Below are 13,940 nucleotides of genomic sequence, written 5' to 3' on the forward strand. Positions count from 1 at the left end.
TCCCCAGCCCATCAGGAGTGATCCCTGAGTGCAGAGCCAGGAATAAGCCCTGCGTACTGCCTGGTATGTCTCAAAGATCAAAATATTAAAAAATAAAATGATCAATCTGGATCACAGAGAGAATACAGAAATTGAGGCGCCTGCCCTGCAATGTGGCCAACCCTGGTTCAATCCTTGGCACCACATACGGTCCCCCAACAGTGTGAGGTATATGGCCCTAAAACCAAAATACAAATTAACAGTCTGGGACAGAGAAAGAGATAGTATGAGGGTTAAGATGCCTGTCTTGCCATGCTGGATCCCTAGCACTACATATGAGCCTACCCCAGTTCAACTACCACCAAGGGTGGCCCAAAAATGCAAAACCAAACAAATTTAAAATAGATGTCTCTATCAAAAAGGAAATAATTTCCAGGCTATAGAGATAATACAGCAGGTCAGAACCTTGTACATGAATATCTGGGTTCAATCCCTGGCACTGCATATGATCCCCCAGGCACTGCAAGGAGTGATCCCTACACATAAAGCCAGGAAAGCCAGGATTAATGTGATTTATCAATAATTACATACATCAGGGGACTGGAGCAATATAGCACAGCGGGTAGGGCATTTGCCTTGCACGCAGCTGACCCGGGTTCGATTCCCAGCATACCATATGGTCCCCTGAGCACTGCCAGAAGAAACTCCTGAGTGCAGAGCCAGGAGTAACCCCTGTGCATTGCCGGGTGTGACCCAAAAAGCAAAAAAATAAAAAATAAAAATAAAAAAAAAATAATTACATACATCAGATAGAGTGGCTAATATAAGAAGAATCACTGCAGAGTCTCTATGGAATATAATTACTTACTTTCTGAACCAGTAGTTTCACCACTGGTAACAACTTCAGATTCTAGTTGCATTCCATCAAGACAAATTGATAAGTCTCCTATTGTTTCTGTTGGTTCTTTGTCACCTACAAGCTGTAAAGTTATAACAACTTCCTCAACTGAAAAAAGAATTACAACAAAAAAAGGTTATATGACAGAAAATTAACTGATGTTTACAGAAACTGTTCTAATATACTTCATCCAAGATATTTACAACTTTCATTATCAAAACAGTTTAAGAGTTGTATAATTTGCAAATACTTAACATACATGCTGTAAAATACTAAGTACTTCAATCGTTAAATTTCCGTCTTCATTCCACCTTGTATAAAATACAGCCAGGGCAAAAGAAACATTACAGCAGATAAGGCACCTGCTTTGCAGGCAGCCAACTGGGGTTTAATCCCCAGCACCACAGGAGGTCCCTCACGCATTCTCTTGACCATTGACCCTGGAGTACTGTCACTGTCACTGTCCTCCCGTTGTTCATCCATTTGCTCAAGTGGGCCCAGTAACGTCTCCATTGGAGACTTTGTTGTTACTGTGTTTGGCATATCGAATACATCACAGGTAGCTTGCCAGGCTCTGCCATGTGGGCGAGATACTCTCGGTAGCTCGCCGGGCTCTCCGAGAGGGGCAGAGGAATCGAACTCGGGTCGGCCATGTTGGCTGCGTGCAAGCCCTGAGCAATGAATGTGGCCCAAAGTCAAAAGATAAACTAAATAAATCAGCCAGGTATAGACCTTAAGCACCCCCAGATGTGGTCCAAACACCCAAAATAAATGAAACCCAAAACAAAATTAGCAATATTAAATTATACTGGGTGATAACAAAATTTAAGAATGAATTACAGGGGCTGGAGCAATAGTACAGCAGGTAAGGCGCTTGCCTTGCATGCAGCTGCCCGGATTCAATCCCCAGCACTCCATAGGTCCCCTGAACCCTGTGAGGAGTGATCCCTAAACGAGGAATAAGCCCTGAACACCACCAGGTGTGGCCTAAGAACAAAAAACAAACAAACAAAAAAAATTTTTTTAGAAAATCAAGGGACTTAGAAAAAGTGTTTTAAACTCATGACATATTAAGACAAGCATAATTCAAATTCTAACATATCTAGGTTATGCAAATAAGATACTGATGGGTTCTGAGTATGTCAAGACTCCAAAATAAACAACCTTGGAATAAATTTATTAAATTTACTTGAGAAACTGCAGGTGCTAGAAGGACTGTCTGACCCTCCTTTATGTCCTTGAAAGGAGAAAAATATCCTCCCAGAAACAGAAATATAGTGGGTATCCTTACCACCAACAGATAGGAATTTTAGGATGAGAAGTTGAAAAATCATACTTTGCTACTTCCATCCAAACCTACAAATCCAAACTGCTTTTCCTTGTCAAATCTTTTTTGTCATAAGGTACAAAATCTAGATGCTTAAAACAAAAAACAAAACAAAAAGACCTATATGCTTTGGTCACTTGGCTGGATCCCTTATTTCCAGGGACTCAATTATTATTTTTTCTTCCTACTTATCTGTCCTGTGTCAATTTAATTAGAGCAGCAAAACACCTAGATAGGAAAAGAGGAATTTTTTCTCCCCAACAATATACACATTAATAAAACTAAAAAAATGAGGAAAAGCCGTAAGAGCTAAAATAGGGAAATCAAATACAGATGTACTTGAAAAGAAAATGTCAAAATAGTAACTGTATTTGTCTCTCTGAAGGATAATTTTCCTTTCTATATTTTCATATTGTTTTAAATATCTATTTTTTAGCAATTAAAAATATCAGATCCAAAATGAATAGTCAAGCCAAGGTTCCTCAGAATGCTTTAAATAATTCAAAATTCTCCTCCCTGTTATTACTAATGCAAGGGTTGTAGAGATAGCACAGAAGAAAAGGCACTTCCCTTGCACTTGACTTAACAATTACATGTTTCAAATCACAGTCACTACAGAGTCCCTGCTACCAGGCATGGTCCCCCTACAACCACAAATATAAGCAACTACACTTGAAAATAAATTGTTAACAGCATTCTGCAAATTTAGCATATGAATTTTACACACACACACACACACACACAAACACACACAAACACACACATACACGCTGAGTACAATCAATCTCTATACTTCTACATACTTACATTTCATATTGTTTGATTTTAATGTGTCATAGATATCTAATGCAGCAGTTCCCAACAAAACATCAGATTTCAGTGTCTGGTGGCTCCACACACGAAAATGTAATTTACTCACAGGGGTGACAATACTAAAAGAGAAAAAAGTATGCAAAAAGCTTTTATAATTAACTTTCAATATAGAACCAATTATTGCCTATATTCTGTAACTGTATGAAAATTCTATTTGAATGCTAACTGCTTATATAGCCATTTTTGCTTGTGCCTGAACCCAAGCCCCCCAAATAAATAGTTGTACAATCAAGATTAGCAATATACATGCAGAGCTAGAATAATCCATTAGCACCGATAGGTATAAACCAAAAAACCAAAAATTATTAAAATTAAAAAAACATATTTGAGGGTCTGTGAGCAAATTACTGAATCTGATAGCCTACTTTCTATAAATTTATACCGGATAAAAACATCAATATACAGACATAGCACACGAATGTATACTGCAACATTAATAGCAGTACAACAAAGCAGTACAACATTAGAAACCAATTGATCCATAACAAATTATTTTTGTTTTGTTTTTAGACCAAAACCAGCTGTACTCAAGGCTTACTTCTGGCTCAGGGATCACTCCTAGCAGGCCCATGGGACCACATAAGGGGCTGGGAGGTCAAACCAGGGCCAACCTCATGCAAGCCAAGTGCCCTACTTGCTATATCTCTCTGGCTCCATACATAAGAAATTATTGAAATAAATGATAACTCATTCATATATAGGACCACTTAGCTATGTAAGGGATATCAGACCTATTTGTTTACTCAAAAAGATAACCATGTTATATATATATTTTAAGCATATTAAAAAATATGTGCTTGTGAGTTATGCTAAGTACATGCTTTGCATTAAGGAGACCTGAGACTGATCCCTGGCACCATAGCAATTCCTGAGCACTGCCAGCACTGAACTGGGAATTGCTCCCCAAAACCAAACTATAATATTAGTTATATAATAAAATACATAATACAGATTTTTCCCTTGGTTTTGTTTTGGGGCCATACCCTGCAGTGCTCAGGGGTTACTCCCAGCTCTGTGCTCAAATGTCACTGCAGGCAGTACTTGGGATTAAACCTAGACCTTCTGTATGCAAAGTTTATGGTCAGACCACTGAACTATCTCTCTGGCCTAAAGGGCACATTTTTGAAGGAAAAAAACCAATTTAAAAAAAAAAGAACATAAAAAACATAAAAAAAATTTTTTTAATACCTATAAAATAAAAATAAAAAAAGTAAGCTACTTATAACTCCATTTCAGTCCTAAGAAAAGAGGTACTAAGCTCTTCCTAAGTCCATGATTAAGGGTCTCCCAGTTGATTTTCAATGGCAAAAGTTATATCAACTCTGGGATGGAGAGGCACCATGCATGTGGAAGGTCCAGGTTCAATTCCTAACACCAACATCACGTTGTTCACTGAGCATCACTGGGAACATCCTCCAGGCAATGCAGTGTCTGGCCCAAAAAAACAAGGAAAATACAGATGCTATAAATTAGAAATGGCAAAGAAAAGAAGAATTTGGAAATATCTAAAGAAAAAAAGACAGCCACGCAGTAATAATAATAGCAGGAGCAGAGGTTGGAAAAAAAAGGTAGGGAGGTTGGAGGGATAGCACAGAGATAGGGCATTTGTCTTGCACGCAGCTGACCGAGGCTCAATTCCCAGCATCCCATATGGTCCTCCAAGTACCACCAGGAGTAAATCCTGAGTGCAGAGCCAAGAGCAACCCCTGAGCATTTCTGGGTGTGACCCAAAAAGCAAAAAATAAAATAAAATATACATATATATATATATATACATATACATGCATATATATGTATTTCAAACTTACACTGTAAGGGGTTGCTTCCATTTGGGACTGTTCGTATTGTTGCACTTTTCTGTCTTCTTTGACTGTCCATCAACTGTGACTTCCACATAAGGACTTGGTCCAAACCAATTCTTTTTATTTTCTTTAAGTTTTGCTGAAATAACTAGAGACAGATGAAAGGGGGAGGAATATTTCAATATTTAGTTGTTAGTTCATCCTTTAAATCAACTGAATTTCATAAAGATTACTTTTACTTGGAGAGGCAGTTTTGCTTTAAAACACTACAATTAGGCAAACCTGAAACTTAGAGGTCACAATACAATGATACCTCAACAAAAATAAATAAATACTTATTTTATTCAGCCATGATCTTTGTATTTCCTGCTATTCTAGTAAATAAACGAAGAGCATCTTCATATCATTCACCTAAATTCCCATCAGCAGATCCACTGTCAGTTTCAAAAGATTCAGAATTGTTAGGTCAAACAATTCTGAACCTTTTGTTAGGTCAAACAATTCTGAATTAATTAAAAAACTCAGATAACAAATATATGAATTTCTACCATGTGTCAGAAACTTCTCTAATTCAATGGATAGAACAGTCCGGAGTACAGAAAAGGAAATGGCTCTCAAGGAAGCAATATCTTAGTTAAAGAAAATTCCGTGTGATGAAATATGGGCTTGCTTGGCATTAGGAGTATAGAAAGATCTCTGGAAAATACCTTTTTTAAGGTGAGGCAGGGATTGGTGGCCACACCAAGCAATACTCATAGTACTGCCAGATACTCAACCAGGCTTGATCACATGTAAAGCAAGCATCAGAATTCCTGTACTAACTCTCTGGACACCTGGAAAATACCTTTAAATAGCAATCATGTGTACTGGGTTCACTCTCTGGAACAGTTTTACTTAGTGAAATACAATTTTTTTTTTTGCTTTTGGGGTCACACCTAGCAATGCTCAGGGGTTACTCCTGGCTCTACACTCAGGAATTACTCCTGGCAGTGCTCAGGGGACCATAAAGGATGCTGGGAATCGAACCCGGGCCAGCTGTGTGCAAGGCAACCCCCCCGCCCCGTGCTATTGCTCCAGCCCCATGAAATACAGTCTTGGCAGTTCTGCTTACTTGGGATCCCCAGCATAACAAACCATGTGACCTCTGACATAAGATAATCCTGTATGTTACCTCCAAATTCTGTATGTTACCTCCAAATCATAGTGCGTTTGCCTTACATGCAGCCGACCCGGGTTCCATTCCCAACGCCCCATATGGTTCCCCAAGCACCGCCAGGAGTAATTCCTGAGAGCATGAGCCAGGAGTGATGCCTGTGCATCGCCACGTGTGACCAGAAAACAAAAAACAAAAAAATAAACAAACAAACAAAAAAAAGGTTAAGGCACTTGCCTTGCTTTAGGTTCAATCCCTAGTACCACAGTCCTCTGAGCACTGCCAACAGTGATCCCTGAGCAAGAGCCAGGAGCGATCCTGGATCACGGAGTCAGGAACAAACCCAGAGCACAGGGTGAGCAGTGAGCCCTAAGTACTGTTGGATGTGGCCCAAAAACCAAAAGAGAAAAAGAAAAAAACAGAAGCTGAACACATGCTTTGTATGCAGGAGGCCTGGGTTCCTCAAGCACAGTGCTGGGTGGAGCCCTAATGTTCTACTAAAATGGCCCAAAATCCAGCCCCTTACCAACACCAAAAAGAAGATAAGCTTAACACATTAAAAAAATATCCAAGCATCACAGCAAAGACTGAATGAGATCAATTCTTTAAGTGCTCAAAGTTCAGGGGCTGAGAGAGATAGTACAGAGATTAAGGCATTTCAGCCAACCCTATTTCCATCCCCAGTATCAACCTGGCCTTCAGAGCACTGCTAGGAGCAACACCTTCCCTCCCTCCCACACCCCACTCCCAGCATAGCATTGCACTGTCCTCCTGTTGTTCATCAATTTGCTCGAGCGGGCACCAGTAACGACTCCACTGAGACTTGTTACTGTTTTTGCTATATGAATACACGACAGGGAGATTGCCAGGCTCTGCCATGCAGGCAGGATAGTCTCGGTAGCTTGCTGGGCTCTCCGAGAGGGATGGAGGAATAGAACCTGGGTCAGCCGCGTGCGAGGCAAATGCCCTACCCGCTGTGCTATCATTCCAGCCCCCACTCCCAGCATAGAACTAGGAATAGCCCAGAGCACAACCAGATGCAGCCCCCCAAACTCTCAGAAAACAATTTTCAAAGTTTAGAAAATTACATAAAATCTGTGTTATAGTCCTTATATAAAGGAAACAGAGCAACGTGATGTTTTCTAAAATTTATATTGAGAGTAATTTAAAAGAATTTTAATTTCAATTATCAACTGATAGTATAGCGGGCAAAGCGCTTGCCTTGTATGTAGCCGACCTGGTATCACATATGGTCTCCTGAGCACTGCCAGGAGTGATTCCTGAGTCGTGTGTGTGTGTGTACACATATGACATTTAGTTCATGTGTGTGTACACATTTAGTTCATATATATGAACTAAACAGAGCCAGAAAAAAAGACAGTACCATCCTATACTTGGGTTATTCCAAGACTAATAATTTTCAGTCCTTACTCTCACCTCTCTAGTAGTAGAATTATCTTCTTGAAACAGATGTTATTACATCACTACATTTCAATGATTATTGCTTTGAAGTTCAAACACAAAGGGAACATTTTACATTATTTACTGTACTCAATTTCAGTTTCCTTCTATATAAAATCCTATTCAGCCCTATCCCCTGGTAATCTAACTACTTTTAGATATTTGCTGCCTCTCACAAAGAGCCTTTACTCATAAAAATCCTTCTCCTATATAATAATATCCTACTTCCTCAAATACAAATGCCTTTTCTTTACTAGACTGCTTTTTATTAATAAAAAATAAATTTAAAAAAAATAGACTGCTTTTTATAAATATAAAAAGTTAAATTGTTCCTGATTCCATGCATCCATCACTTAATCACTTAACTTCCCGTTAGCCGTCGATTTGCTCGAGCGGGCGCCAGTAACGTCTCCATTTGTCCCTGTCGCGTGCTAGTGTAGCCCAATGGCATCTGTTCGCTCCGGGAACATGAAGGGCCTCAAACCGATCGTTCATGATCTTGACGAAGAAGTCTGACCATCTGGTAGGTGGGTGACCACGCGGTCTTTTGACATCCCGTGGAACCAATCAGTAACAGCTCTAGTCCAACGGTCGTCTTTAAATCTCATTATGTGACCAGCCCATCTGATTTTCAACACCTTGGCAAATGAGACAGCGTCCCTGATCCTTGATCGTCGACGGATGTCAGAACTCCGGATTCTTTCTCTCATTTGAGTGAAATGTGATATTCCAAGCATAGCTCTTTCTATTCTTCTTTGGGAGACCTGAATAGCGTTGTTTGCGTAGGGCCCAGGTCTCTGAGGCATATGTTAATGCAGGAAGAACAGTGGAATCAAAGAGATGTGCCCGGAGCCAGAGGTTCTTCGTCCTCTTAGCTATTTCTTCGACGTTCTTGAAGGCGTTCCAAGCCGCTCTCTTCCTCCTGCGTAGCTCGGGTGCCAGGTCATTTGTCATGTTGACCTCTCGACCTAGGTACACATAGCTGTTGCATTCGGAGATGGTCATTCCATTGAGAGCGAATGGGGCGTCAGGAACAAGGCTGTTTCTCATAAACATTGTCTTCGTAAGATTCACTGTAGTCCTACCTTTCCACACTCACGGTCAAAGTCCGCCAGCATTTGTGCCGCTTGGCTGATGTTTGGTGTTATTAAAACAATGTCATCAGCAAAGCGGAGGTGGTGTAGTTGCCGACCATCTATCTTCACTCCCATTCCTTCCCATTCCAGTCGTCGCATGATGTTTCGAGGGTGGCACTGAAGAGTTTCGGTGAAATGGTATCACCCTGCCGCACCCCTCTCTTGACATCAACGATCACCTCTTTGTAGAATGGTGAAATCCTGGTAGTGAATCCGCAATAGAGCTCACGGAGGATCCTGATGGCTAGGGCTTGAATGCCCTGATTGGCTAGGGCTTCAATGACCGCTTCCGTCTCAACAGAATCAAAGGCCTTCTTTAAATCAATGAACGATAAACAGAGCGGCATCTTGAACTCCCGAGAAACCTCAATGAGCTTGGTTATCGTGTGGATATGGTCGATGGTGCTGAATCCTTTGCGGAACCCGGCTTGCTCGCATGGTTGTCCTTCATCTAGTGTTCTGCCAATCCTATTTAGGATGACTCGAGTGAACAACTTGTAGATGACAGACAATAGGCAGATCGGGCGATAGTTGCCAATGTCATGGATGTCTCCCTTCTTGAACAGTAGTACGGTCCTGCTGGTTTTCCATTGGGACGGAACCTTGCATTCAGACAGGTAGTGAGTGAAGAGCCGAGCCAGTGTATTGATGAGTAATATATAACATTGTTATATTACTGTATCTGTGATTCTGGGGCATTTTCATATCTCTGTATAGCTCTAGCTCATTCTTAGTTTTATTATGCTTATTAGCTTTTACTTGTTTAATTCACTCTATACTTTCCTTCCATTGGGCTACACTAGCACGCGACAGGGACAAATGGAGATGTTACTGGCGCCTGCTCGAGCAAATCGACGACTAACGGGAAGTTAAGTGATAAGTGATACTTTCCTTATACTTTCCTTATGATAAGCATGTAGCTAGTCTTAGGTTTAAATCTAAGAAAATACGTTTGTTCAGACTAGAAAAATGAGCAGTAAGATGAGGTGGTAAGAACTAAAACCAATTAGGCAAAGGCTACCCTACCCCTGTGGCCAATCTATGTCTTGGCTGAGTGAAAGTTGGTATGAACTCTCAGCATTAGAGCCGGCTCAAGTGGCAGAAGCCCTGAATTCTATCCTTGGTGCAACATACAACATACTACCCCACTTCACCCCAACACTTGTAAATATAGCCCTGGTGACCCCTGGAACACTACCAGGTATGGCTACTAAGAAAAAATTAACTTAAGGGCCAAAAAAGGCAGTACAGTGCTTGGTAAGGTGCTTGCCTTGCATGTGGCAGACCCATGTTATGCACGTGGAAAGAGCCCCAGCACCCAATATGGTGCCCAGAGCCCACCAAAATGATCCCTGAAAGCAGAGCCAGGATCCCCAAAACAGAGCTGGGTATGGCTCAAAAACCTAAATAAACAAATAAACATCATACCAGAAATATAGTACAGGGATTAAGATGGCTGCCTTGAACAAGACTAAGCCCAGTAAGCCCAGTTCTATCTCTACTACCATGGTTCCCCAATACAGCTAGGAGTTACCCCTGAGCACCAGGATGTGGTCCCAAAACAGAACAAAACAAAAAAAACTAAAATTTCATAAACTCATGGGGCTGGAGCGATAGCACAGCAGGTAGGGCATTTGCCTTGCATGTGGCCAACCCAGGTTCAATTCCCAGTATCCCATATGGTCCCCTGGGCACTGCCAGGAGTAATTCCTAAGTGCAGAGCCAGGAGTAACCCCTGTACATGGCCGGGTGTGACCCCCCCAAAAAAAAACAAAAAGAAAAAATTAAAATTAAAAAATTAAATAATAAAATTTCATAAAACTCTTAACTTTAAATTATAAGTACACAGGGGCAGCAAGATGGTGGCCTCCCCGGAGCTTTTTGGAAAGCCAGGTATGAGCCGGTGGTGACGGGGCAACTGCAACGTCATGGGAAGGGGGGCGTTCCCGGCTCATCCTTCACACCCTACCGAGGTCACTAGTTGCCCCCCACAAGCGGCTCTCCAGCAAGGCCATGGCTCCAGAGGCACAAGGACTTAATGCAGAGCCTGGCAGCTTGCGGGAGAAAAATGAATGGACTATGCGTTAATCAGTACCATGCCTCCCCAGGAGGGAAAGGGTGTTGCTTCCTTCTGCCTTTTTCCCCCTGGACAGCAAAACGGCGGCCGCCCAGAGCTTTCTGGAAAGCCAGGTATGAGCCAGCGGTGAAGGGGCAACTGCAACCTCATGGGAAGGGGGGCATTCCCCACTCATCCTTCACGCCCTACCGAGGTCAGGAGTTGCCCCACACTGGAGGCTCTCTGGCATGACCATGGCTCCAGATCCATAGAAACCAATCTCCTAATTATCTGGTTCTTGGCAGAAATCCCTCCAAGCTTAATCAGTAAAATATCAGAAATCCAAAATCATATGATATGACATCATATGGTTCTCATAACCAGCTGTAGAAAACAAATTATTTCACAATGCCTTTGCAGCAGTTCTGATTGTTGGGTGTAAACTCTAAACAATAATGGTGCATCTTCCTCCAAAGAAACAGTGACCAAAATACAAAGACAGTCTACAGAATGGGAAAGGATATTCACCGAATACACATCTGACAAGGGGTTGATATCCAGGATATACAAAATACTGGTTAAACTCCACAAGAAGAAAACATCCAACGCCATCCAAAAATGGGGCAATGAAATGAACAGAAACTTTCTCAAAGAAGAAATCCGAATGGCACATGAGAAAATGCTCTACATCATTAATCATCAGGGAGATGCAGATCAAAACCACAATGAGATACCATCTCACACCTCACAGACTGGCCCACATTCAAAAGAACAAAAGCAACCGATGCTGGCGTGGATGTGGCGAGAAAGGGACACTCCTTCACTGTTGGTGGGAATGTCCACTGGTTCAGCCCTTCTGGAAAACAGTATGGACGATTCTCAAAAAATTAGAAATTGAGCTCCCATTTGACCCAGCAATACCACTCCTGGGAATATATCCCAGAGAGGCAAAAATGTATAGTCGAAGTGACATCTGCACTTGTTTGTTCATTGCAGCACTCTTTACAATAGCCAGAAACTGGAAGAAACCTGAATGCCCAAGAACAGATGACTGGTTAAAGAAACTTTGGTACATCTACACAATGGAGTACTATGTAGCTGTTAGAAAAGATGAAGTCATGAAATTTACATACAAGTGGTACAATATGGAAAGTATCATGCTAAGCGAAATGAGTCAGAAACAGAGGGATAGACATAGAAAGATTGCATTCATCTGGGGGATATAAAGTAACAAAGTAAGAGATTAATACCCAAGAATAGCTGAGATCAGCACCAGGAGGATTACTCCATAACTTAGAGGCCACCCGGGTATCCTAGAGGAAAGGGCAGTTCAGATAGAGAAGGGAGCACCAAATAAAGGATGTTTGGAGGATTCTCCCAGGAGGGGAGATGCATGTCGAAAGTAGACTATGGACTGAACATGCTTGCCACTCAATGCCTCTTTTGCAGACCACAACACCCAAAAGGAGAGAGAGAACACAGGGGATTGCCCTGCCACAGAGACAGGGGGGATGGGGGGATGGGGGTGGGAGGGATATTATCCATGGTGGTGGAAAATGGGCACTGGTGGAGGGATGGGTATCTGATCATTGTATAATTGAAACCAAAGCACAAAAAATTGTAAATTTACAACTGTAAAAAAAAATAAAATAAAATAAAGGGAAAAAAATAAAAAAAATAATGGTGCATCTTTTGTCAAAATAATGAATGTAATCGAAGTAGATAGAGTGTTAAGTAGAATTCATCTGCTTCACAGGCATTGGGAGGGGTTGGGAGGGGGGTATATTGGGGTTCTTGATGGTGAAAAGTACTGGTGAAGGGAAAGGTGTTTGATCATTGCATGACCGAGACTTAAACCTGAAAGCTTTGTAACTTTTCCCACAGTGATTCAATAAATAAATAACATAAATGAATAAATAATAAATTATAAGTACACAGAACAACCTCTATGTCTCTGAACAATCATAGTTGAGTACATGGCACTCCAGAAAATATGTGAAAATGCAATAAAATTTATAAGCAATTACTAAAAGTAAAGTAAAGGCCCTCCCATTGTTCATCGATTTGCTCGAGCGGGCCCAGTAACGTCTCCATTGGAGACTTTGTTGTTACTGTGTTTGGCATATCGAATACGTCATGGGGAGCTTGCCAGGCTCTGCCGTGCGGGCGAGATACTCTCGGTAGCTTGCCGGGCTCTCCGAGAGGGGCGGAGGAATTGAACTCGGGTCGGCCATGTTGGCTGCGTGCAAGGCAAACGCCCTACCGCTGTGCTATCGCTCCAGCCCATCAAATAAAATACACAAAAAAATATACCTAAGCACTTTGGTCTTCCAATTCAAACCAGAACTGATTCCCGAACAAACAACAACAAAAAATTTCTGGGGTAGGGCACCTGCTCTGTAAGCAGCAGACCTGGGTTTGATCCATGGCATCCCATATAATCCCCTAAACTCTGCCAGAAGTAATCCCAGAGCAGAGCCAGCAGGAAGTTCTGAGCACTGCTACAAGGGGCACAAAACCAAATATAAAAAAGAAAGAAAAAAGAAAATTCAGTGACTCACTTTGTGTAGTGAAAATGGTTCATTTATAAAGATCTATACTCCCCTACTCCAATTGCCCTTCCCCACAAAAAAACACATGCAGAGCAAGATGGAAAAGTCTTAGTCAAGCTAAATTCTTTATCAACCATGGAGAAGAAGTCAAGGTTTTTCAGTAGGAATATAGTATTTGGGGGGTTGGATATGAAAGAACAGTATGGGGGCTGGGGTGATAGTACAACAGATAAGGCACTTTCCTTGCTTGAAGTCAACCCAGGTTTGATCCCAGCACTATAAATGGTCCTCAAGCACCAAAAGTTGTGATTCTCTGAGAGCAGAGTCAAGAGTTTAGCCTTGAGAACCGCCAGATATGACCCCCAAAACAAAAGTGGGCTGGAGTGATAGTACAGCAGGTAGGGCACTTGCCTTGCACGCATCTAACCCTGGTTCAATCCCTGGTATCCCACATGATTCCCTGAGCACTACCAGGAGTAATTTCTGAGTACAGAGTCAGGTGTAACCCTTGAGATATGACCACAAAAACAAAAACAAAACCAAAATATAAATTTTTTAAAAAGCACCCAAAAAGCCTACAAAAGGACTAAATACATCTGATTTGTATGCAGGACACCAAGGATTTAATCCCCAACAGAGCTTGGTCTACTGAGGACATCCAGGAACCTATAGCAACCCTGAGCACTGTCAGGTGTGGACCAAA

The 13,940-nt window shown here is 41.6% G+C and overlaps 1 protein-coding gene across 3 annotated transcripts in view; it reads right to left on the reverse strand.

The window, feature by feature from the left end:
• Nucleotides 1-13,940, reverse strand: part of ITCH (itchy E3 ubiquitin protein ligase) — a 107,595-nt gene that overhangs the window by 57,753 nt on the left and 35,902 nt on the right. For 2 of the 3 annotated variants that reach the window (XM_056121102.1, XM_056121103.1), the window contains exons 4-6: nucleotides 4,886-5,027; nucleotides 3,012-3,136; nucleotides 848-985 (exon numbers count right to left, since the gene is read on the reverse strand). In XM_056121102.1, coding sequence (XP_055977077.1) covers nucleotides 848-985; nucleotides 3,012-3,136; nucleotides 4,886-5,027 — 405 coding nt within the window. Of the gene's footprint in view, nucleotides 1-847; nucleotides 986-3,011; nucleotides 3,137-4,885; nucleotides 5,028-13,940 lie in introns of those variants that run through there. The other variant, XM_056121105.1, reaches the window with a different exon arrangement.

Source organism: Sorex fumeus, unplaced genomic scaffold, assembly GCF_029834395.1.
Source record: "Sorex fumeus unplaced genomic scaffold, SorFum_2.1 ptg000044l, whole genome shotgun sequence".
Lineage (NCBI taxonomy): Eukaryota > Metazoa > Chordata > Mammalia > Eulipotyphla > Soricidae > Sorex > Sorex fumeus.